We start from the raw sequence: 26219 nt of genomic DNA on the forward strand, positions 1-26219 counted from the left end.
GAACAAATAAAATGCTAATAAAAAGCCAAACAATAAAATTTGTAAGTTATCTAAGTGACTATATCATGTTTAACCTGAGTAGCGAAAGACGGCGGTGGGTTTGAAAACGATTTGCCGGGAGTCCGGTGTTCTCAGCGGCTCTAGTGAGCCTTGAACCCCGGCTAGCTATTGAGCTGGTGGGTATCAGATGTCTCCGAAAACGTTGGCGCACTTTTGAAAATATGTGGTGTCCTGATAAACTGAGCAGGTATTTGAGGTTTACACAGCTACATTCTCGCCTGAAAATATGTTAAATGTTTATTTTGTGACCCAGAAAGAATAATAAGAGTAAAGTTAAAACTAACTAGCTGCCGCCATTGTTGGAAACTGAGCTGGGCCGCGCTATGAATTCTGGGATAGGTTGGGCCACGAAGTATACACGCGACCCATCCTTCAAATCTGGGGAAATGAAGGCCGCATTTGTCGGCCACATTTGTCGGAGTCTTCGAATTTGGACAGGCTTCGTCGTGTCGCTGTAATGTAATTGGCCTAAAAATTCGGGCACAGCAGGATGTGGTTCCTGAATTTGGACACAGCTACGATACCGGACCCTGCTTCTTCTTCTTCAGGGTTTAACAGCAGCTGGCATCCTTGCACATGCAGTGCTGCCATCTTCTGTTTCAGTCCGTTATTACACTCTTAAATCCTACTACTTATTCCTGCGTCTTTTGGGATCTTACAAAGCTTCAAACGACGATTTTGATAGTCGACCTAATCGTGACTAGTTGACTAATCATGGCAGCCCTAGTCAGGGTATAAATTCAGAGGCTAAATGCCCTTGTACAAGCACACCCAATTCTTAGGAGTGCAAAGCTACAGCACAATGGTGTATAAAAATCCAAGCAGCTAGCATGTGTCTCTAACAAATCAGAGAGCTCCTTATATTGCACAGCAATTGCATTGCCTTTTCAAGGACCAGAAGAATCAAGGAAATGCTGAAAGACATAGTTAATCTGTTAGCTAATCCAAGAGCTAATCCCATAGTTAATTCAAAAACTATACTAACATAATCCACCATCCATATAATCGAATCCACAAACTAACAGGAAAGAGAAATGCGGTGAGGAAATGGATTTGAAAATGTGAAAGTGAAAATTGCATTTTAAATATCAGAAATAAATGTTTGATTTTTGAATGCATTTAATTACTTTTCTTTTTTTTTTAAAGAGTATTGTTATGTTGGTGCTGGAAAATAAATTGGAATTATATAGAACATATGCGGTAGAGCAGGGCGATATGACCAAAAATATTTATCACGATATACATTTGAAAATTTGTGATAACGATATAACTGACGATATAATTGACACTAGACAAAATACTTTACAACTCCACAACTTTATTAGTGCAAAAAAACCCCATCAATGTAGTTTCACTTAAACAAGCAGCTGTTTTTTATGTGCATTAAAGTTATATAAAAATGTAACAGTGCAAATTCCTTGCTGACAGTTTAACCAAAAGGCATTTCCAGTGGAAACTGGCCGACATATCCTCAGCACAACCATGTATAATATCCACAAAACTTAAAAAGAGGTTATACACACACAATACGGTAATACTATGTTGAAGCGCAGTACGTATCAGAGGCGGAGCCAGACATTTGAAACACCCGGGGCTTAGCCCTAAAGGGTAGTATGCATGTGGGATTTTTTTTTCTTTTTGGGGGGGGTGGGGGGGTGTAGAAATGACTGAAAGATTAATAGGCTGTGTTTTGAGTTTTGTTCAAAAAAGAATGACTTCATATAGGAAAAAAATATATATCACATATGCAGGACACCTTAAGCTAGGTTTTTAATTAAGCAGCGAGGCAAAACAAAATCAGGGCTGTATCAAGACACAAGGACTAAACCCCAATTCAACCAGACCAAGAACTGATCCAGAATTAAAACAGGACTACAACATTTCAAAATCAGGACTACTGAGGACTTAACCAAGACAGAACCAGAATCAGAACTAGATGATAGTAGCACTAAAAATCATCATAGACCTGCACTACACTTGTTTTTTAATTCTACCAAAGTCCACTATTTAGATTGAGAAAAGTTTATATAATTATTTAGCCTTGTTGTGCAAACAAGCCTGCATAACTTAATAAATATAGAATTTGAAAAATAACAAACCTAAAAAGAAACACTAGGTACGAGATACATGAGGACCTGTGATACAGTGATACTTTGGTAAACAACCATGTGACTAACATGTGTGTCTCACCTGCTCTTGTTCATCTCTGTTCTGTCCTCATTCTCCATCTCCCTCTCTGTTCCTCTCTCTCCCTCTTTGTGCTGACAATCATCAAATATACAGTTGAAATCAGATATTTACAAACTCTTCAGATAAAAACACTTTTTTAATTGTAACATCAAATCAGACTAAATGTTAATTTTTTTTAGATTGATAAATATAAAAAACATATTTGTTAACTTTAAGAGTAAAGAGAGAAACTATCTGTATTTCTTAATTGCAAATGGCACCAAATTGTATTCAAACTGAGCCACACTTATGGAGCTCCACAATTCTTTTCCTGGTGTTTTGGTTGACATCTCTTGATTTTCCCATTTCAAAGAAACAGACTCTGTGTTTTGCCTTATATGCATCCACAGCTGTGCCACCAGTTTACTCACATGGACTCTACTAACCAATCAGAAGCTTCTTCAGCTCAGAATGGAATCTCTGGAGTTTTCTTATTAATTAACAATAAACTTAGTGTATATGTACTCCTAAATTTGATCAAAGTGATAAAATATAGACCGCTCTGTCTCTCTTTATTCTGACATTTAACTAATTCAAAAGATATTTCAATATTTATTTATCCAAAACAAACAAGTTTACTCTAAATTGATGTTGTACAGTAAAAAAATGTTCTTGTGTTTTCCATAAAGTGTATGTAAATATCTGGTTTCAACTGTGAATAAACTGCTGTGTTTTGAAATTCCTCTTGTTTTGCATAGAAATATACTGAACAACATACAAAGCATAATCAATAAAATAACATCTACCAGAGTTTTTTCTTTGAAAGAAGCTCCTTGTGTCCATTCTTGTATATCAGTACATTACTGAAACCGATTTATTTAGCCGTGGAGGGAAACAACTGAAAATATGAAATAAACACACATGTAAGCTAAGACTCTCTAAAGAAACAGCATTGCTGTTGTTCGGCTTTTCATTTCGCCTTTTGTTGATTCACTCGAAGACCAAGTAACGTAATATGGGTCAAGTGATCAGTTTGATATCAAGCTTTTGTGATGCACAGTCATATTTACATTATTTGTACAGTACGAATGATTTGCTTTGGTACCTGGTCGAACTTCAGTTCTGCCTGGCTGCGTTTCTCCAACAGCGCACTCGCAGGCAGCAGCTGCCCCGCCCCGCTTAGTGTCTGAGCTCGGATCATACCAATTTTAGGGGGGATTTACGCACAGTCGTAAATTCCCACAGTGTGCACTATGTGCTTCGAATATTTTGTGTAGTTTTTGTTTTATACAGTTGTCAGCCAGGCATCTAACTATGAAAAAATTACACTCCAAAAGACCCCGGGCTTCTGACAAAACAACCCGGGCTTAAGCCCAGTAAGTCACCCCCCGCTCCGCCACAGGTACGTATCACTCTGCGAGGCGCCTGCCTACGATAGCCGTAATGCTCCGACAATCCATCAAGTGGTGTGGGTTCGTAGCTTAGCAAAGTCGTACTAAAACATTTGACAGATTTTTGAGCGCCGTGTACATAAAATCGTTTCGAGGTCAGTAAACACAACCAGAATTCATACATAAGGCACACGGGATTATAAGGGGCTCTGTTGATTTTCAGAAAAATCAAAGGATTGATTTTAACTTTGCCGTATTTTCCAAACAATATGGTAATAACGACGGCCCGCTAGCATTCTCTACCAAAAATAGTGCTTTGTTGTGTATCTGACGGACGAAAGCTAAACCAGTTCCACCACTGAAGTTGCAGCATTTTTACAAACCAATTCTGGTTCATCCGTTTCATTTAACGATCCACTTTCGCTCTTCTCATTCTGCGTCGCCGCCATGTGCATATGTAAACATAGGCACTGCGCATGCGCGTTTTACCCATATTCTATCGCCATGTTTCATTTTCCTATCGTTGCCCAAAATTACACCGGTATTACCGTGAACGGTATGATATAGCCCAGCCCTAATATGCGGTATTATAAGGTACTGTCTTTGAATGGTATAAAGAATCCCATTAAGAGGAGTAAGATAGTTTCAAAGCTAAAAAGGGAACAAATTGATATTGCGTTTCTACAAGAAATGCATCTATCAAAGGAAGAACTTGAGAAGTGGAAGAGAATGGGGTTCAAAAATATTTATTATGCCTCACATAGATCAGGGGAAAAAAGAGGAGTGGCCATTCTGATACCGAACAAGGTTGGTTTTGAGTTTACTGGAGAACATAAAGATAAAGAGGGAAGATTTGTGTTGGTGAAAGGGAAAATGGAACAGGAAGACGTCACGCTGTGTAATATATATGCACCCCCTGGTAGTAGTACAGGGTTCTTTGAGGGTTCTTTATTGCCACAGAAAGTGTTGGAACATGTATATGTGCAGGAGATTTCAATTTACTTCTCCATCCAAAATGGGCTACAACTAGCTGAGACCGGCGGGGAACTAAATTAGAGAAACAAGTAAAAACAATGTTATCTGAGTTGGGGCTTATAGATATATGGAGATATTTACACAAAAATGAACGCAAATTTACATTTTATTCAGCAAGACATGATATGTACTCAAGAATTGATTACTTCTTTACTTTTAGTAAAGATCTCTACAGAGTGAAGGATTGTATAATAGGACAGAGAGATTTATCTGATCATTCGGGACTAACTATGAAGATTGGGTTTAAAGCTAGCCCCAAAAACACCTTATGGAGGCTTAACACAGGTCTGTTAAATAATGACTCATTTAAAAGAGAAATGGGACAGGAGTTAAAAACATATTTAGAACTCAATGACAATGGAACAGTTAATCCTACAATTTTATGGGATGTGGCTAAGGCATACCTTAGGGGTAAAATTATTGCAAAATGTGCAGTCCTAAAGAAGGTGAGAGCAAAAAAGCTGTCAGATTTACAGGAAAATTTGGAATAATTGGAACAACTGCCGGTTAAAGAGGAGAGCCACAAAATTTTAAGTGAGGAAATTGAAAAAAAATTAAAATATAATAGACAACGGTGTTATGAGGCAGGACCCAAAGCTGCTAGGCTATTATCATGGAGACTCAGGAGGCAACAACAGGAGAACACTATTCATAAAGTTCGAAATTTAAAGACAAATAAGATAACTAATAAACTCGAAGAAATTCAGAGAGCATTTGAAGAATATTACGCTGAGCTATACACACAACTGGATAAAGCAGATGAGCATAAGATTCAGAATTTCTCATCCAGCCTAGATCTACCATTTATAGGTAAGCAGCAGAATGAAAAACTCGTCAGAGGAATATCAGCAGAAGAGATTAACACTGGGATCTCAAAACTCAAGACTTTTAAAGCCCCAGGATGTGATGGATTTCCACCAAAGTGGTATAGGCAGATGAGGGAACCCTTAATCCCGCTATTAAAGGCCTCTTTTAATTACACTCTGAGTGGGTGGGGGGGGGGGCGCTCCCACCATCGTGGCGGGAGGCGTATATCTCTGTCATACCAAAAGCAGGGAAGGATAAAACTGACCCCAGAGGTTATAGACCTATTAGCGTGTTAAATATAGACTATAAACTATTTGCTGCGATTTTGGCTAAGAGGTTAAGTACTTGATGCCGCTGCCTCCTCTATCAGCGTGGGCATCAATGTAACAGGCTTCATTGGTAACAGACAAACAAACGATAATATCAGAAGGGCCATTCATATTATTGACCAGATACTTAAAGGGAAAACTGGAACAGTTCTAATTGGGCTTGATGTGGAAAAGGCATACGATACGGTCGGGTGGGAATTTCTGTTTCATGTGTTGAAGAGATTTGGGCTATGTGACAGGTTTATTCAATGTATAAGAATGATTTATATGTCTCCAACAGCGAGGATCTAAGTTAATGGAAGCTTCTCAAATCAGATAACACTACAACGTGGCTGTAGGCAGGGCTGTCCGTTGAGCCCACTGCTCCTTAACCTTTTCATTGAACCGTTGGAAGAGACTCGATTGGAGGGGGTTACAACAGGGAACGTGGAAAATAAAATTTGCTTGTATGCAGACGACGTGCTGGTAGCGCTAGGAAACCCGGAAGAGGGAAATCCTCTGCTTATGAAAATACTGGAAGAATATGGCAGACTGTCTGGTTATAGACTAAACATTCAAAAAACTCAAATCTTGACATTCTTTTTTAACCCCTCAAGACAATTGGTAGCAAGATATAGATTTGGATGACATCAATCTCAAATGGAGTATTTGGGGATCCTGCTGACAAAAGACCTTGCATCGTTATATGAAGTTAATTATAATTGGGTGAACAAGAAGATATATGAAGATCTGGAGAGGTGGGATTACTATCTGGCAGCCCAGATCAGACCTCTAGTGTGCTGGTGTAACTCTAAGTTTGAGGCAAAATGGAAGGACATTGAGCTTTCTTTGATGGATTTCCCAATACAGTCTGTTCTGGGCAGGGCCGGCCCGTGGCATAGGCCGTATAGGCAAATGCTAAGGGCGCCGTCCATCAGGGGGCGCCACGCCAGTGCCACAAATGTTGGAAAAAAAGAAAAAAAGTTGGTACTATTATTTCTAAATACAAAAAATAATCCCACGTTAATTAAAATGCAAAGTAAAGCTTATTTAATAGAAATATTATTTGTTAGAACATTACGCCCCCCTCCCCGCACGGTGCGCCCCCTCCCTCCCGGTATCATGGTTCCTTTTGGATGTCACCACATCAAAAAGTCAACACAAGATGTCAAAACGGCCAAAACTGTCAGGTGGCCAGGGAAGAAAAAAGAGAAAAGAAGAGGAGGAGAAACGAGAAAAAGACAGAGGTAGGTAACGTTAGCCTACATGAAATTATTTGTCTGAATGTGATAGTAACCTAAATTTTTAGCATTAAGCTAATGTTACATGATTCGCTAATTGCTAATCAATAAATAGCTAGTTAACTGTTTTAACGTCAGTTAATATTGTGGAGGGGGCTAAATTGTTATGGAAAATAATAATGTAACGTTAGGTAATTACAGTACTCCCACCTTTCCCACCATTCCTCATTTGTATTCATCTTTTAAGCAGGTGTTTTTTGTTTACATTGTTATTGCCTTCTGGTTAGCTAACGTTTACCCTGCAGGTAATAGTCACTTTTCCACCCCTGTATATATTACAGTTGTAAGCCTAGTTGTTAAAGTGCACATCATTAATGTTAATTAAGCAATATCACATGAGAGGGAATGCTGTTTTTTAATATGAGCACTGCTGTGATTCGGTCAAAGATAATCGTAACATAACATTCTCATATGATATTATACTGTTACTTTGCATTCTGCTATTCAGCATTTCACTGTAATGATGACAATAAATTGAATCTAATCTAATTTGCACATCAGTTAACATCATACATATATCTCTTTGGTTTTTCATTTATATTATATCATTTCATTTTATTCCTGGAATCATATGTTTTTATTATTAGACTTTAATACTCAGTGGTGTCACATACTCCTCTCTTCAGATGCACTGTTGAAGTTTCTAAATCCCACCCCTGGGCCATCTACCACATCTACCGCTGCTGCCTCCACTTCAGCAGCACAACCCACCAGTGATGCAGCTTTAGCAGCACAACCCAGCCATGATGCAGCAGCATCAAGCGGTCTTCCTGTTGCCTCCACCTCAGCAGCACAACCCACCAGTTTTGCAGCAGCATCAAGCGGTGTTATTGTATTTCATATATTCATTTTTTTATTTTTTGTATTCATTTATTTATTCATATATTTTTTTATCTTGTTAATTATTCTGATTGTGAATTTGCTTTCTTTAAGTAAAAAAAAAAGGTCAAAGACAAAGCTATTCAGTTTCTTGTGAGTACATACACTACACTGCCGATGTAGGGGGGCGCCACCTAAAATCTTGCCTAGGGCGCCAGATTGGTTAGGGCCGGGCCTGGTTCTGGGGTCTCTTGAGAGTTTACCACAGGCATATCAGATGCAAAATTTATGTGTAAGTTTTTCCCTGAAAAAATGGGCAGATGTGATTAAAATTTTTGGTCTTAATAGGGAAATAGGGTTGCTGGGATGGCCAGCGTATCTCCCACGCTTCCTTCCAGCATTGTTAGACCATAAATTCAGGGAGTTGTCCAGGCATGGAATCACTGCAATCTTGGGGAGCTGATGAATTTTGAGGACGTGTCAGATTTAAGAGATCGGCAGGGAAGATTTTTATCGTTACCTACAGGTTCGGAGCTTCTTCCGGAAGGAAATTAGAATGCTTGACGCAGATGCTAGTGGGGTGATCCAAATATTTATGGATGCTTATGGTGAGAACATTATAAGAGGTACTATAGGCAAAATGTACAGAAGTTTTATAGCTATGAAAAAGACCTCAACAAGATATGTAAGTCATCAATGGTAAAAAGAAGCAGGTATAACTATCTCAGAGGAAGATTGTTGCGGATGTGGAAAAATGTGTTATCTACCACAAATTCTTTAACATGGTGAGATTTTGGATGGAAGAATTTAATTAGATTCTTCATCACACCAAAGCAGAAATCCAAAATAAGTGGTTCAGGCGCTTCATGCTGGAGGGAGTGCGGGGAGGTCGCTGCAGGTTGCTTTCATGTCTTCTGCCCTAAACTGAAGACCTTTTGGGAGGAGATTAAACAAATGGTGATGGATGTGCTGGAAGTAACACTGGACTTCTCCTTTAATACCATGTACCTTGAGAATATCCCTGAGGATATAAATAAAAGAGACTCATACTTTTATGGTTGCATTCAAAAAGGCAATTACTAAATGTTGGTTACAGACATTATTAACACAATTCATCATATGGAACTGATTACCCTCTCACTGCGGCTACAGAAGGAGAAAGGAGAGAGACTTTGGGAATGATGGGATCGTTATACGTCAAGAGACTAGAAACTGATACCTCTGTGATGCAGAGGGACAGCTGCGAATTTGTTTGAATGGAACATGCACCTGTGCAATATGTAATATATGTAAGTAAAACAAGGCGTTGTGTATTTTGGAATATGTGAACATATGTGAATGTGTTAGTTTCCCTTGCCCTCTTTAGTTCTGTATGTAAAATAAGATGAAAATCAATAAAGAGAAAGTATTAAAAAAAGCTTAAGCAAACTGCTAATTGTGACAGTTAACCCTTGATGCCTGTTAAAACCTCCCAATTCTTTGATCCTTGGGCTGAAGGAAGAACAACACTCGGTGTATAACTGTTCAATCAACAATTTTAATCCATACAATTCTTATCATTTCATACAAGCACAATGCGCAATACATCCAGGCTGGGAGACGTGCACGAAGAGGGTCACAGCGGATCTCAAAATGTCAGACCGTTACTCAAACTCTTATAGCCTCTGGTGGCCCCCACCTAGTCATAAATGCCTAAACATCCACATACTTTCTGTCACTGAGCCTAAGTTATGATCTTGGCTCCCTGTTTTTCTGCTTCCAACAAAGGTGGAGGAGAAGCTCTCGTGCAGTCTGCTCTGTTCTCTCTACAATCAGAAAAGCAAGACCATGATTCTCTGCACACAGTAATCTCTTTATAAATCAGCAGTATGGAATGTCATAAAACAGTGTAACTCACAGTAAATCAGCAGTATAATATAATACAAATCAATCTAATAAATCTAATGATTTTCACATTCTTCTAACTCAGGAGTATAATGCAAACTAAAACTACACAATGATTACACAATCTATAATAAGAAGTATAATGTGGCCTACAGCAGTATCATGATTCAATCATTTTGATTAAAGGTATAATGTAACATATGACAGTATAATAATCTCACATGCCTCATGTCAAGAATGAAGACAATGCCATGTGTGACTCTTGTGCGAGTCTATTTAAGAGTAGTTAAGTGTTACTTTATTAAGATTAGTGTGTTACTACATTACAGTTTTTCTCCGTTGGTTTGGCTCATTTCTTGAAACAGAAATTACATTCTCAAAATAACATAGACAAACATCCAAACCTCTTGGCAAATGTTCACAACAGAATGGCATTTCTCATTCAATTTATCAAATGGCAAATGCCTTAGTACATGTCTCAATTGTCTCAGTGCATCTTTGCAAATGATTAAGTAGCCTACAGTTATACAGTTAGCCCACATTTAGCACATTTTCCAAATGAATAGATCTTGTAGATCTAAACTGATTAGTTGATTCTCAGTCTAATGATCATTCATTTCATTGTATAAGTACTCGCATGCACAACTGTCTGTTCAATTGTCAAAATTGGTCAAGAACATAATACCATGAATACCATATATGAATTTCTTTGAACATTTGATAAATTGATGACAGTCATCGACAGTCAGGTGAAACTAGACTAACAAAGGGGGAGTGTCACACACAGGTGTGTTCCATGATTGTGTGCTGCCAAACACAGATACATAGAGCTTGACCAGAGCCAGTCCGATCTCTGAACATGGATAGACAAGGCCAAGCAAACGGACAAGGGGAAGTTCTTCCTCAAGGAAGAGGAGGAAGAAGAAGAAGAGGAGGAGGACTGAGAATGCGTGGTGGAGGAATAGGGGGAAGAGGCCGAGGTGCGCGAAGACACTGTGCTGTCCCGAATGAAATTTGGGCCACGATTATAGACCATGTCATAAACCATAGCCTCACAATGGCATAGGCAGGTCGTCGAGTGCAGCCTAATGTGCCTCACTCTACAGTCTCCTCCATCATCCAAACCTTTCGCAGGGAAAACAGGTATGTACTCTATGTAATCTACGATGGAATTATATGTTGTATAGGACAGGGCACTGTGCGTGAGGCAAAGAATGTATAACTTACTGTAGAGATTTTGTGTGCATCTGCCTACAGTAGTAGGTCTATACTAGCAGGTGGAGAGGACTAGTGGAATGTTTTGATACTAAATCTGACAAGAAATATATTGAACTAATTACTGTAAACTATGGAATTACATATTTTATACAGTTTAGAGTAGTATTCCAGTCACTGTGCAATGTTGCATTAGGATCGTGGTGAAGTTACTGTGAGTAAAACAATAATACAATTACACTGGTAACTTACTGTATTCTGTTCTTTGTGTAGGAGTGGACGACAACCTCGCGTGGGTGGCAGAGGAAAACTGCTCAATGAACAACAGGAAAGAGAGATTTGTAACATGGGGATGGCAAATAATACCATCACATTGAGACAGATCCGTGATGCCATCCTTCAGGACGATCATATATTCCAGAATATAAACACAATAAGCATCTCCACAATAGACCGGGTTTTGAAGAAGCATCAGATGACAATGAAAGAAATCTACAGGGTACCATTTGAGAGGAACTCTGACAGACTGAAGGAGCTGCGCTACCAGTATGTAAATGTAAGTCAGTTACTGGTTGTCTCTCATTATAACCTTACCTGTAATCACAGTAAGCAGTAGTTCACTTATTTGGTTTCAATACCTCCTTTACCTGATTTCAGAATCAGTATTTGCTTCATCTGACTTCAACAATTTCAACAGAAAACTGCAGTTTACTGTATGATACGATTCTCATTATAATCCTTATTTTGTTGTCTCCCAATCAAATCTAATACTGTGGGTTTTACTGTAACATCTCAGTAAGTCATCAGTATTTCCCACTCCCCTTTCTATCAAATACCCCTGCAGTACTTCCTCATAGGCCTATCACTAGTTTAGAACCACTGGAGTAGTGGCCTGACCTGTGGGGGAGAACATGTAATTGTCTAACTGTAGTATATGACTCTTCTGTATGACTGATTTTATGTTCTTTACTCTATTTTAGAGAATAATGGCATTGGAAGGACATGAGACCCCTCACATCCTGGTGTTCGTGGATGAAGCTGGCTTCAACTTGGCCAAGGGCCGAAGATGTGGCCTTAATATTATTGGCCACCGGGCCACAGTGGATGTCCCAGGTCAGCGAGGGGGCAATATAACTATGTGTGCTGCCATTTCTGAAAATGGTGTGGCCACTCACATCCCCAGTCTTGGCCCATACAACACACACAAGCCCCTCATCTTCTTGGATCACCTTTATACCGATTTTATCCCTGAAAATGAGAGAGGTCTCATAGGGCCTCACCTACCCATTTATGTAATTGTGTGGGACAATGTCAATTTCCACCATAGCCCACTCATTAGGAGCTGGTTTGCAACGCATCCAAGGTTGGTCATGGGGTTCCTACCACCTTACTCTCCTTTCCTCAATCCGATAGAGGAGTTTTTCTCTGCTTGGAGGTGGAGAGTGTATGAGCATCATGCTCAGGATCAGCCGTCCCTGCTCCATGCTATGGACGCAGCGTGTGACGACATTACAGGAGATCAATGCAGGGGATGGTTGCGGCATCACACCGTTTCTTCCCTCGTTGCATTGCAAGAGAAAGTATCCGCTGTGATGTGGACGAGAATCTGTGGCCAGACGGACAACAGCGTGTAAATAATCAGGAGGGTGAAGACAGTGGACAGCAACCACTGAATAAGTCCTTGTTTTTTGATTTTGTGTTCATACAATTTACTACTGTAATGTACATTTTCTTTTTACATATGTATGAAATTTTCTTTGCGTGTGAATAAAAAATGGTTATCATTTCCTTGGTAGTTTGAGTGATGTCAAACCTTGGAGGCTACTCTTTTCTGTTGTATATTGTTGGTCCTCTGCCATAGTGACAAAACATCTAAACATTTTGTATGGCAGTACTCACACAATGCCAAAGGGACGATGCATTTTGGGGGCACTGACTATTCAGATTAGAAAGAAATGTAGTTTTGACACATGAGGGAACTGTTATGGGAGAGATATGAGCGTTTGCAGGTGGACCATGTTGTTGTGATCAACTATCCAGGTTTATTTTGACAAAAGCACCAAGAATGATGAGAATGTCCGATCTGTGTCGAGAAATGAGCCAAAGCTATTGAGAAGGATCTTTGCCATTTTGGAGACACTGACTGTTTAAATGAGAAAGGGATTTAGATTGAAGCCCGAGTGAACAGTTTTGGAAGAGATATGAGCTTTTGCAGGTGAGCTATAGTGTTGTGCTAAACTGTAAGATTGTTTTGCCAAATGATCTTAGAGTTTTGAGAATGTAATTTCTGTTTCAAGAAATGAGCCAAACCAATGGAGAAAAACTGTAAGATTTTTTGTCAACAAGGTACCAATGACACCAAACTAGTTACCAATCTCCTGTTTTTCAGCTTTGCAGCAACTGGAACAGGAGCTGGCAGGTCGACTTCTCTTACTAACGGACTTAAGCCAAGAGCAACAGAGTGAGCTGAATCTTAAAGCTCCAACTTCCTTCCAGCTCCGCATAGGTGTGGCCCGGGACTGGCCTGATGCCAGGGCAGTTTGGTCAGTATGGTTTTCTTGGATATAGAACCTGCTCTGGTCGCAGGTAGTTACAAGTTTGATTCCCATAAATGCCATAATCTTTCTTGAGAGACACTGTTACAGAAGTGTAAAACATTTAAAGCATAAATAAAAGATTCAGTGAGCTTTACAGATTTTGCATACGGTGTTCCTCTGGGGTCAATTTGAACCCAAGTTGTTTTAGCTATGTAAAACATGTCTGTCTGTGTGACCTAAAATCCTTACACCTCGTGTTATGGTCACTATATGTACCTAGAAGATTAAGCAGGGTATACTTTAGCACTGACCTGTTTTGTGGTTGTCAAGATCGATCAGTTTTCAAAATGAAATGAAATGGCAATAGTTAAAAGACAGCTTGAGATTTCAAAATCAGGACTTTTTAAACTAATAAGTGATATGGGGGTGGCTGTAGCTCAGGAGGTAGAGCAGGTCATCTACTGATGGGACAGTTGGTGGTTTGATCCCTAGCTCCCTCAGTCTGCATGTCCAATATCCTTGGGCAAGATAATAACCCCAAGTTGCTCTCCAATACAGCCATCAGAGTATGAATGTGTGTAAATGTTAGTCAGAAAGCACTTAAAAGCATAGAAGAAAGTGCTTATGTAAATGGGTGAATGTGGCATGTTGTATAAACTGCTTTGAGTGCTCTGGGTTATATAAGAGTCAGTTCATTTACAATCTTGGCTACATCCATCTTTTAAATACAATCTATAGTCACTGTCAGCTCATGTTTCATGTTTAAAATGAATTAAAGTCAGATGTTTAATGTGCCATAATTTTTCATGCAGGGTGAGTGAAAACAGGAGCCTGTTGGTCTGGGTCAACATAGATGAGCACCTCAGGCTGGTATCAATGCGAGAAGATGCCAATGTGGCTGAAGCTTTTCAATGCATCTGCATCAGCTTGCAAAAGGTAAATTTTAATAAATGAATAAATAATCCTAATAAAATGTTCACTGTACCCCCTCCCCCAACTTGTTGCTTGTACATTGGGTTTTTTCCCAGTGGATGAGAGGGCTGCCTCTCTGCTTCTTCAGATTGGGTATAGGTGCTGACTGTCATTTGCACTTTTATGCACCAAACAACAGTTGAGATTCCCTACTCTTCTTGAAGCTGCTGGGTGTGGTGCTGAGTGTTCCCCACCTAGCATCTTCATTGTCCTAACAGGGAACTTCAACACTGACTTGGGCAACAAGTCAGGTTTGTTATTGGACTTCTGTTGAAATGTTAATTTGTCAACAAGAATTAAGATGTGCCGTGTGCACTTATAAACATCCTAATGTTTATAAGTGCACATGGCACCAGGACACCCTAATTTGCTGGCTACTGACCAATTTTATAATTATTATTATCCGATCTATAGCAAGGAAGCACAATGCACTTTCCATCCTAGTCATGTGCTGAATGAGCTCTTTATCCTCTCAATGATATTTGATTGTGCATGGGAGTTTATCATGTGTACATGTGTTTTGTGGACTTGGAGAGGATTCAGATGCGTCCCTTGGGGGATCCTGTGGGAGTTGCTTAGGGAATATGGCGTATCTAGCCTTTTGCTATGAGCTATTCAGTCCATGCACAATCTCAGTAAGAACTTGGATTCCCAGCAATAAGTTGAACTCATTCCCAGTATAAATTTAATGTAACAGGGCTCAATACTATAAATCATAAATTTTATGGTCAAAATTTCTAGGCAGAACCAAGTGGCAGAAGGTAGATGATGTTGCTTTGTTGGCTTCCTGAGATCAGAGGGAGCTGAGTATGAAAGAGAAGTTGTTAGTTGACCTGTCAGTTTACATCTATACCCTAACTTATGGTCATGAGTAATGACTGAAAGAATGAAACTGATACAAGCAGTGGAAACTGGAGATAGTTTTCTCTGGCTGCAATAGCTAATGAGTTCAAGTCATTCAAGAGTGACTCACAGAAAAGGGGCTACTCCTCCAACTTGAAAAAAGACATCTGAGGTGGGTGGGGGTGAGGTGGGCTTGGGAATTTCTCAGTTGTCCAACACGTGAGCTGGAAGAGGCAGCTTGGGGGAGTGGGGGGGGGGGGGGGGGGGGGGGGGGGGGGGGGTGTCTGGACCTCCTCTCCTTAGGCTATTGCCCCTGAAACCCAGCACCAGATAAACAATAGAAAATGAATGGATGGATATTTGTTTTTCACTTATGCTAGTTCTAGAAAAAGTACTTAAGGCCTTAAAAAGTAACTGCAAACGCTCCACCAGGGAAACCAGGTTGAACTCATGAAGACTGATTGTTTGTGTCTAGCTGGAAAAATACTACAGAGGTCTCAGACATCCCTTTATCTGGAAGCAGCAGTTGGGATGGGTGACGAGCTCCCCGGCTAATGTGGGTACAGGTCTGAGGATCAGCGTCCTCATCAAACTGCAACACCTTCCCACACATAAACACCTTAAGGATGTTCTGAACAGACTGAGGATCAACATGGACAAAACAGGTAAACAGAAGACCTAGATCTGATATTTCATAGCTTCAAAACTTTGACTAAGTTTTGAATTAATTCATATTAAATCAGTTTTTGCTTTTTAAAGAACTTATTTTAACATTGCACTCAACAACGAACAAATCCTCCCTAACAAAAAAGTGTAACTTCAAGGGCCAAATTGTGTTATATTTCTTCACGTCAATATACGGGCCACAAGTAGGGATGACGTGGGTCAGTATCAGTACTGGTATTTGGTTTTAGCAATACTCATGCTGTATTTACCTGGTATCAGATCAATACCACATTTGCTACATCCCACACCACTAACTGTCAGTGTTGGATTTAAACTTTCCAAATCTCCTCATTTCCCAGATTCCCCGGAACTCTATAATATAAGCAACATGGCAACCTTTGGCTTTACCGAGGTCGCACTGACCCAGCTGGTGGTGGACGGGGTTAAGCTACTTACCATCATGGAGAAAAGGCTGGAAGGCAACCTAAGTATAGATGAGCTTGTTCCTGCACAGAAGTAGACACATTAGGAAGACAAGTGGCTGAAGGAATACTAGCAAAAAGAAATGATTGCTAAGAAGACTATGGAAAAATATACCTTGCCTACTTTGATCAAGATAAAGATTAGGTTGACAAAAGTTTTACTTTACAATGGGACTTCACGATGGATTAAAAAAACAGATGACATGAATTAACTAATGGATCGCAAAACACTGCAATTACAAAGAGTAATGTATTTCTTTTACAGAGAATACGTGTCTGATGGAAAACAGCAAGAAACAAATCCTTCATAAGGCACTCACTGAAATCATTTTAATCCTTATTGACTGTTATTGGTGCACAGTAGGAGGAGTCCATAGGGACTAAGTAAAGCGCTATACAAATGCAGGCCTCTCTGGTTCTCTTCCACAGTATGTCTTTTGTTCTGTCTTCCTTCCCTCACCCCAACTGGTCATGGCAGATGGCCACAGCTCCCTGAGCCTGGTTCTGCTGAAGGTTTCTTCCTGTTAAAAGGGAGTTTTTCCTTCTCACTGTCACCAAAGTGCTTGCTCATAGGGGTCATATGATTTTTGGGGTTTTCTCTGTTGTATTATTTTTAAGAGTGACTATTGTTGTGATTTGATGCTGTATAAATAAAATTGAATTGAACTAAATTGAATTATCTGGTGATTAAGGGAGTTGCACTGTCACTGCATTGAATTCTTATTGTGTTTGTGTTATTAATATTATATGGATGACAAATGTCTGTCTATTTCTATGTCTTGGATTCCTAAGATCTCCTGAAAAAAGAAATACTACAAACAAATGTCTTATCCCAAAAGTAAATGGGTTGGGTGGGCCGCTCTGGGTCCTGTGGGGCTTGGCAGTGCTGCTGTTGCGGGCCCCGGTCTGGCACACTAAATGGCATCCAGAGGACAGTTTGTTTATTCAGCCTCACCTGTGGTGCCGGTGCCCACCTTTCAATTTTAAATACATGTAATTGAGGGTTCTCGTGAGGGGCCGTGCTGACACCAGCTGCTATCAGGCAGAGGGTCGTTGGTACCATGCCCCTCCCATGTTTTAAGTGCACTCTAGAACATACGTAGTAACACCAAAAATGAGTGGGTAAAGGGTGAATTCCCCATTCACCTTTAGGTCATGAAAGCATGATGAGTTTCACAAATTGGTTTTGGCTGATGCAAACTCTGATGAAGGTCAACACCATGCAAAGCTTTTGTTGGCAGGAATTCTGGAAGTTGTCAAAACCTGAGAACTGGAATTGGTGCAAGGAAGAGTGGAGTCAATACACCCTTTAACAAAGCTAGGATCTGCTTTAAAAATTGGGGAAGCATTTCCAAAGGTAAGCATTTTAGTTTTCTTAAAAGGACTGTGCAGCCAACGTACAGATTTTGTCATTTTAAATTTCTGTCACAAAAACACTTTCACTCAGCGCTCTTCACAACCCACTAACAATTTTGAAAAATTAAATATTTTTTTTATGCAATTCATTTCATAAACAATTCAAATAACATTCAATTCATATCTGAGTGTGTAGTTTAAGACAAAGACACCTCACAGGTTGTCAACTTGCAGCTGCACTAAATAGCACCCATTAAACACCAGAGTCAGAATCACCAGTGAAGAGGCGACCTCAGGATGCTGGGCTTCATGCCATGAAAAGCCATATCTTAGACTGAACAACAAAAAAGAAAATAAACTGAGATAGGCAAAAGAGCACAGACATTGGACAGTGGATAACTTAAAAAAGGTGTTGTGGACAGATGAGTCTAAGTTTGAGGCCTTCGGCTCAAACAGAAGAGTATTTGTGAGATGCAGAACAAGCAAAAAATGCAAGAACAGTGCTGTGTAATGGCTGGGGGTGCTCCGGAAGATTTGTACAGTGAAAGGAACAAGAGTTTGCAACACTGTGCCATACCCTGTGGACAGAACTTGATTGGGGCCAATTTCATCCTACAATAGGATAATGACTCCAAAAACACCTTCTGTCACAATGTGTCAGCAATATTTAAAGAATAAGAAGCCAGCCAAGTATTCTGGCTGTAATGGAGTATCCAGCACAGTTTCTGGATCTGAACCCTGTTGAGCTGTTGTGGGAGCAGCTTGAACATATGGTACAGAGGGTGACTCATCAAGCCACCCTGATTGTGGGAAATTGTTCAGGAAGCATGGGGTGTAATATCATCTGATTACCTTGAAGGACTGACAGAATGGTCTCCTATGGCTGTAATTGCTGCAATGTCCTGTTCATTTTGTATATCCCCTATTCGCAACAATTTCTTGCATGTTTTCATGGAAAATGAGAATTTCCAAGTGATCCCTGTTATGGAAAATCTTGATTAAAACTGCAACCAACAGGCGAGCATGTCTTTTGAAGTGAGGTTTATTAAAAAAAGCAAGAAAAACACTGCAGTGGAGAAAAACGTTCAGATGACAGTCCTAACCTGGTTTTCTGAGGGAAAGACACCACCCTGAACCCTTTTATACCTCCCAAACAAAGAACATTGCACAGCAGATCAATTATTAGCAGATCCTTATCTCTTCAGTCTAGGAACAGTTCCGACCAACTGTCATCTCCTCTGCAACAGGATGTCCAGAGCCCTCAAGAGGAAAATGAGTCTGCTTGTGAAGGTGCAATAAAACTTGGGCCCCACTTGTGATTAGGGATGGGTATCGTTTAGGTTTTATCCGATACCAGTACCAAACCGGTACTTTTGAAACAGTGCCGGTGCTTAAACAGTGCTCGAACCGGTGCTCGAACTGGTGCTTAAAGAATGGAGAACACAAAATTGGTCCAAAAACTTCTCATGTTCAGCTGTTTTTTTGTAAAAAGATAACAATGTTAGCCTTTTCTGCAGCTATAGGGGATTTATGGTATCACTCTTGGCTGGAAGCAGTGCTTAATCAATGGGAAAAAAAAGAAGGAAAAAACACAAACTTTGTCCAAAAACCTCTCATGTTTAGCTGTTTTCCTCTTTTTCTTTGGTCATTTCAGCCTTTTTGGCCAGGGCGAAGGGAGCATCTGCCATCAAACAACAAGACAGCCGCATGTAACTACGACGGTGTTTGCTAGTTCACCTTACATGCATTAATTTAATAACATGGTTAGCCTACTCAACGTAAATTACACACGAACAACATTAAGCTACTCCCGCAGAGAAGAACGGCTGCTGCTGCATCATCATCCGTCATCATTTCTGCCACACTGGCAGGGCTAGGGGCCAGGACTCTCCTCTTCGGGTTTTTGGGGGATGTTGCTAACTCCGGGTCCGATAACAGGCAAACCACCCACAGTAGATGTGCACGGTGTGAGGTCTCGCAGCAAGCTATCAAATACGCCGCATTTCTCGGCTTTTAACAAAATGCTATACGTCACTAGGTGTTTCATCAGATTCGAGGTGTTACCTCCTTTGCACAGTATCACTGTTACGTTCCCCCCGAAGGGGTCTAGGCATGCGAGTGAGGGGACCAGTAACAAATGAGTCGGGAAACAGAATGAAAAGGAAAACAGACAGAGTTATTCTGTAATAATATAGTTTTATTACAAATGATATAGTTTTATTACAAATGACAAGGAGGCTGTCTGTCCAAAACCCAGCAGAAAACCACATACGACCACAGAGGGGAAAAACCACCCTGCTCACAGCTCGTCCCCTAATTAAATAGCCTCAGAGGTGATTGCTGACTGGATTCAGGTGGCAAATGAGGCTAATCAAGAGCAGCTGTGTCCTGGGGAGAGAGGAGAGTGAGAGAGACAGACGGGGTAGGAGTCTTACAGGATGTAACAATCACCTTAAAGCACTTGTTGCAGGCTGCTGAGTTTGCAACTTTTGCTGTGAAGTACAGTCAGACTTTTGACCTCTTCACCTTGGGCATTTTTAATCTGCTCTAAAAGAACGTACGAACCTGGGTCCGCCTACTATCCTCGGAAAGGTAAAATGATTGGCTAGAATCCAAAGTGTATGACATCTCAGGAAAAAAAAGCACCGAATTAAAGCACCAAAATGTGCGCTGCTTTTCGGTCTGGTTACTACCGTTTATGTCAGAGCTGGTGCCTTCCCTACTTGAAACTTAGGAGACTCATCCTCTTTTGTCAGCGGAGTTGTGATCAACCTCTGCACTAGGGTGCAAAGGCACGGGATGAAACAACAGCCACAACATGTAAGTATGGCAACAAATGTGGCTATGGACATCAACAAAGACACCACTATAGCTTTATACTTACCAAAATGATTACTAAACCAGTCATCCCAGGGATGCCAGAGTCTTCTGTCATTTTAGTGGACAGCATCCTCAACCCTTCCAGTGCTCTGGTTACAGAGCTGTGTTATCAGGGATAAAAGTACAACACAGAGGATCCACCATAGCACAAACACCCCCCTTCTCAGCCAAAAGCATGTCCAGGGCCACCCTGTTCTGCCAGGCCATCAAAGAAGTGGCGGCCAGTTGTTCAGATAGGCCCGCAACTGCATCCCGTGTCAAATTGGCCAGTCGCTGAACATTATAATGAACATAGTTTATTCTATCTACATTTTTATTTGGAGTTATCCATAGGAAAATGGATTCAAACCTTCCTGCAACCTGGTTGGCCAATTCATACTCATCAGGAACACCTATAAAATCTATGTAAGTTGGGGAGTTTTTAGTTAAATCAAAATCTTCTGACGTGGCTCTGCAGGTCCTACCCACATGAGTCTCTGCAGTAGCATGAGATCCCGCTAATACTATAGGAAGTGCCAATCTTACAACAGTGCAGGCTCCCGACCAGCCTCTCGGCAGGGTGTCCCTCAGAATTTTGTCACCAGAACAGGTCCACACGAGCAACATTAATGCTGCTCATCTTTGCCCATTCAGTGACACCTATCACCTTATCACACCATGCCTCACCTGGAGCACCTATTGGGGTGACACTTACCCTGGTCAAACAGGTGTAGTTTACAGCTTTTGGGGAGAACACAGGGGGAATAACACCCTTCCTGGGAAGAGGGGTACCCAATGTAATACAATCATGATCCACCCTTTCCTTCATGTGGAGCTGCAACATGCAATCAAATCCCGGCCTGTCCTCCCAAAACAACAAAGGGGCTGGCACTGTGAACAGTGTGGGGCGTGCTCTAGAGCAGGCTACACATTCTGTCATGTCATTAGACTTGGCTGTGTAAGTTACCCAATCCAGCCATACATTCTTATCTATATAACCTGTCTCTATTTGCACCACATCTTCAGGTCCAGTTGTGTTTAAATAAGTAACTAATTGATGTCCTGACAACTCCGTCGGGACATGGGCTGAGGTTGCATTTGACGTGGCCATCCCAAACTTCACACTAAAAAACCCCAGTGGATCTGAACCCCCGATATCTACCCCCAAGGTTAAATAAGTCCATCCGCTGCTCCCACAACTTTTGTCAAAACAAAGTTTTGTTGTATTTTTAATGTTAAAATCAATGGGTTTACCTTTCTTGTGGCTGCATCTCCTCCCACCTGAGCACTAGTCAATGAAAAATATGTCTGCACTTGTGCATTGAGGCTACTGTAAATATCAACACTTCACCGAGTTCTTTTGATTCCTCAGAGGCATCTGATGGTGGTGTGCCCAAAATGGTGGTGTGCTCCTAACAGTTTTATAACAGACACTCTCATTCTAGTCTAAACAACAGTGTCTCAGTAACTTTCCACTGGAGATGGTCCCCTCTTATCTACATTTTCTCAGGCAAGCGTGAGCAAGAGTCTACAGCTTTCTACTCCCCAAGGGCACATGGTCTAATGCCTTTATTTTTCAGGGCTGTATCCACTTAATACTACAATATATAACTTTATAACACTTATTAATAAAAAGCATAGCATTATTGAGGCACTGCAAATTATTTAATCCCAACAGGTCCCTCCTTTGATCTGCCTCATGGCAGATGAACATTATTAAAAGTCATCAAGCATCATCATGTTGTCTGCTTTGGTATCAGATCCCCAACAGCCCTGTTATCCAACCTTACCAATAATCCTTGGATAGAAGGCACACCACCACAAATTACCTAAATAGATGTAAAAACGAATAAGAAACGGATTATCAATTCCAAATATTCATGCATTTCCTATTTTCTTAAATGATGTTCTGAGTCCTCCCAGGGTTCCAGTTACAGAACCATCTCGGGCCATGTTCTTGAGAATGAAAGTGCAGCACATCTCTCCAGACATTACACACACCCCCTTTTTACCCACTAGGTGTCAGTTCTCTTAGTTATCATGCTTCTTTTCCCTCTCTGGGCCCCCTTTAAAGAGTGGGCCATATATGGGATGACTGCTGTGTTTGGGCAATTGTCATAACATAAAAATCACAGACTACTACTAAAGCTAATTCTCAGATATCCCATTATTTTCTATCGTCCCCGATCCCCATTCTGGTTGTTTCCTGCTTCCACCTTTGTGCTCAGACCAGAACCTCTGCCTGAGGAGCTTTTGACATTTATTTCTGCAGCTACCAGTGTCTAACAGTTGGGTGGTTCTCTGCTCCTCTTCTTTCTTCAAACCTCAGGGGTCGACTACCTTTCGGTTCATTGCATAGATCAGGGGATTTATTTTGCCCCATGTTTCTTTTGGGGTCTCAGCTGAGGCCCCCTTTCTTAGCCAGACCCTCCTTGGTCTGGTGCTTCTGGATTTCCGCCTATCCGTTCATGGTTATTGCTGTAACAAGTCGATACAGTTGTGAATATGGACAATTATCAATCAGTTATCAATCAATTATAAAATAATAGTTTTATTTTCGGCATGCTTCAGTCAACCACTCTCCCAGAGGATCTTCAATCCCAGAAAATTCCTCCTCCTCATTTAATAAAGTCTGTTATCCTTCCACGCCCTGGTGACTGGCCCATCCAGAGCTGTATCATTTTGAAATATGCATACAACAAGCCAAACCACACCTTAGTCACACCAACCCTTTTCCACCCTGAGGATGTCCAATGCCATCCTAGTCTGGACTGTCAAAGGTGACTTTAACGCCGACTGTTCTGACAGTCCTGTTTATTGCATTTCCTGGTCATATTAGCCAATCTCTGCATATTGGAATAAACATAATCAACATGGTCAACATTATCCATCCATTCATCCATCTTCATCCACTTTATCCGAGGCCGGGTCGCGGGGGCAGCAGCCTAAGCAGAGAGGCCCAGACCTCCCTCTCCCCAGCCACCTCCTCCAGCTTATCCGGGGGAACACCAAGGCGTTCCCAGGCCAGCCGAGAGATATAATCTCTCCAGCGTGTCCTGGGTCTCCCCCGGGACCTCCTCCCGGTGGGACATGCCCGGAACACCTCATCCAGGAGGCGCCCAGGAGGCATCCTTGTCAGATGCCCGAACCACCTCAGCTGGCTCCTTTCGATGTGGAGCAGCAGCTGCTCTACTCTGAGCCCCTCCCGGATGGCCGAACTTCTCACCCTATCTCTAAGGGAGAGGCCAGCCACCCTTCGGAGGAAGCTCATTTCTGCCGCTTGTATCCGCAATCTCGTTCTTTGGGTCACTACCCACAGCTCGTGGCCATAGGTGAGGGTAGGGACGTAGATCGACCGGTAAATTGAGAGCTTCGCTTTTACACTCAGCTCCCTCTTCACCACGACGGACAGGTGCAGCGTCCGCATTACTGCAGCCCCAATCCGTCTGTCGATCTCCGGCTCCCTTCTCCCATCACTCGCGAACAACACCCCGAGATACTTGAACTCCTCCTTGTGATTGGGGCAGGAACTCATCCCCAACCCGGAGTGGGCACTCCACCCTTTTCCGGCTGAGAACCATGGCCTCAGATTTGGAGGTGCTGATCCTCATTCCCACTGCTTCACACTCGGCTGTGAACCATTTCAGTGAGAACTGGAGGCCCTCACCCAATGAAGCCAACAGAACCACATCATCCGCAAAAATCAGAGATGGGATTCTGAGGCCACCAAAGCGAAAGCCCTCCACCACTTGGCTGCGCCTAGAAATCCTGTCCATGAAAATTATGAACAGAACCGGAGACAAAGGGCAGCCCTAGCGGAGCCCATCACCCACCGGGAACGAGTCCGACTTATTGCCGGCAATGCGAACCAAGCTCTTGCAATGGTTGTATAGGGATCGAATGGCCCGTAGCAATGGGCCAGACACCCCATACTCCCGCAACACCTCCCACAGGACACCCCGAGGGACACGGTCGAATGCCTTCTCCAAGTCCACAAAGCACATGTAGACTGGTTGGGCAAACTCCCATGCACCCTCAAGTATCCTCGAGAGGATAAAGAGCTGGTCCAGTGTTCTGCGACCAGGACGAAAACCGCATTGTTCCTCCTGTATCCGAGGTTCGACTAGCGGACGAACTCTCCTTTCCAGCACCCTGGCATAGACTTTCCCAGGGAGGCTGAGGAGTGTGATCCCCCTGTAGTTGGAACACACCCTCCGGTCCCCCTTCTTAAAGATGGGGACCACCACCCCGGTCTGCCAGTCCAGGGGTACTGCCCCTGATCTCCACGCAACATTGTAGAGGCGTGTCAACCAGGGCAGCCCTACAACGTCCAGAGCCTTCAGGAACTCGGGGCGGACCTCATCAACACCAAGGGCTCTGCCACCAAGGAGTTGTCTAACTTCCTCAGTGACCTCGCCCCCAGAAATTGGTGGGTCATTCCCCTCATCCCCAGGGCAACTCCAGACTGACACAGAGTCCAGCCCCTCTCCAGGAGACTGGTTCCAGAGCCCAAGCCATGCGTAGAGGTGAGCCTGACTATATCTAGCCGGTACCTCTCAACCTCACGCAGTAACTCAGGCTCCTTCCCCACCAGAGAGGTGACATTCCATGTCCCTATTGCCAGTCTTGGCAGCCGGGGATCAGTCCGCCAGGGCCTCCGCTCCTGGCCGCCACCCGGCACACAATGCACCCGACCCCTATGGTGCCTCCTGCGGGTGGTGGGCCTGCGAGAGGATGGGCCCATGTCTCCTCTTCGGGCTGTGCCCGGCCGGGCCCCATGGACTAAGGCCCGGCCACCAGACGCTCGCCCTCGGGCACCTTCCCCGGGCCTGGCTCCAGGGCGGGGCCCCGGTAACCCTAACCCGGGCAGGGTAAACTGTTCCCTCGATGTTCTCTGCATAAGGGTCAACATTATATTGAGTGTTATTGTCAGGGTAGGTGTAGAAAAGAGGACTGTATGCAGGACTCCTTTGGGAGAAGACAGTGGATTTACTTACAGTGCGGTAAAGGTGCAACAGTTCAATTATATATATATATATATATATATATATACATATATATATATATATATATATATATATAGTGATGGGTGCCCCAGGTGTGGTCTCCGCCTTTTCCTCCTAGCAGTGCTCGTGGCCGTGAAGTGAAAACACACGTAGCGACTCCTTCCAAACAGTAATCCCAAGTGGCGGTCCAGCTCCCGTGAGCTCTCTCTCCGTTTCCCTCCTGGTGGCAAACACACAAACACATATGGAGTAAACAATCCTCAGATCAACGTAACTGCCACAAAAACCATTCGCGCTGCTCTACCGTGCTTCACACAATGATCCAGCGCAGACCGAAGCTCGATCGCCCTGTTAAGAAGGCAGTCTGGGAGATGGCGGATAATTGGCTACAGCTGGTTGGCTCCGATCGACAACAGGTGCGGCCAGTCTCTGCGAGGGAACACTCTCAGGAATGCTCGTCACCGCTCGGAGGTAAACAATCCCGTTACGAGAGAGAGAGAGAGGGGGGG

The 26219-nt window shown here is 42.3% G+C and overlaps 1 protein-coding gene across 3 annotated transcripts in view; it reads left to right on the plus strand.

Moving 5' to 3' along the window:
* Positions 1-17154, plus strand: part of zgc:172076 — a 40501-nt gene extending 23347 nt beyond the window's left edge. For all 3 annotated transcript variants that reach the window (XM_076884580.1, XM_076884582.1, XM_076884581.1), the window contains 4 exons: positions 13379-13532; positions 14339-14462; positions 15817-16006; positions 16367-17154. In XM_076884580.1, coding sequence (XP_076740695.1) covers positions 13379-13532; positions 14339-14462; positions 15817-16006; positions 16367-16527 — 629 coding nt within the window. In that variant the 3' untranslated portion in view covers positions 16528-17154. The remainder of the gene's footprint in view (positions 1-13378; positions 13533-14338; positions 14463-15816; positions 16007-16366) is intronic.
* The last annotated feature ends 9065 nt before the right edge of the window (positions 17155-26219 follow it).

The sequence above is a fragment of the Maylandia zebra genome, linkage group LG6 (assembly GCF_041146795.1).
Source record: "Maylandia zebra isolate NMK-2024a linkage group LG6, Mzebra_GT3a, whole genome shotgun sequence".
Classification (NCBI taxonomy): Eukaryota; Metazoa; Chordata; class Actinopteri; order Cichliformes; family Cichlidae; genus Maylandia; species Maylandia zebra.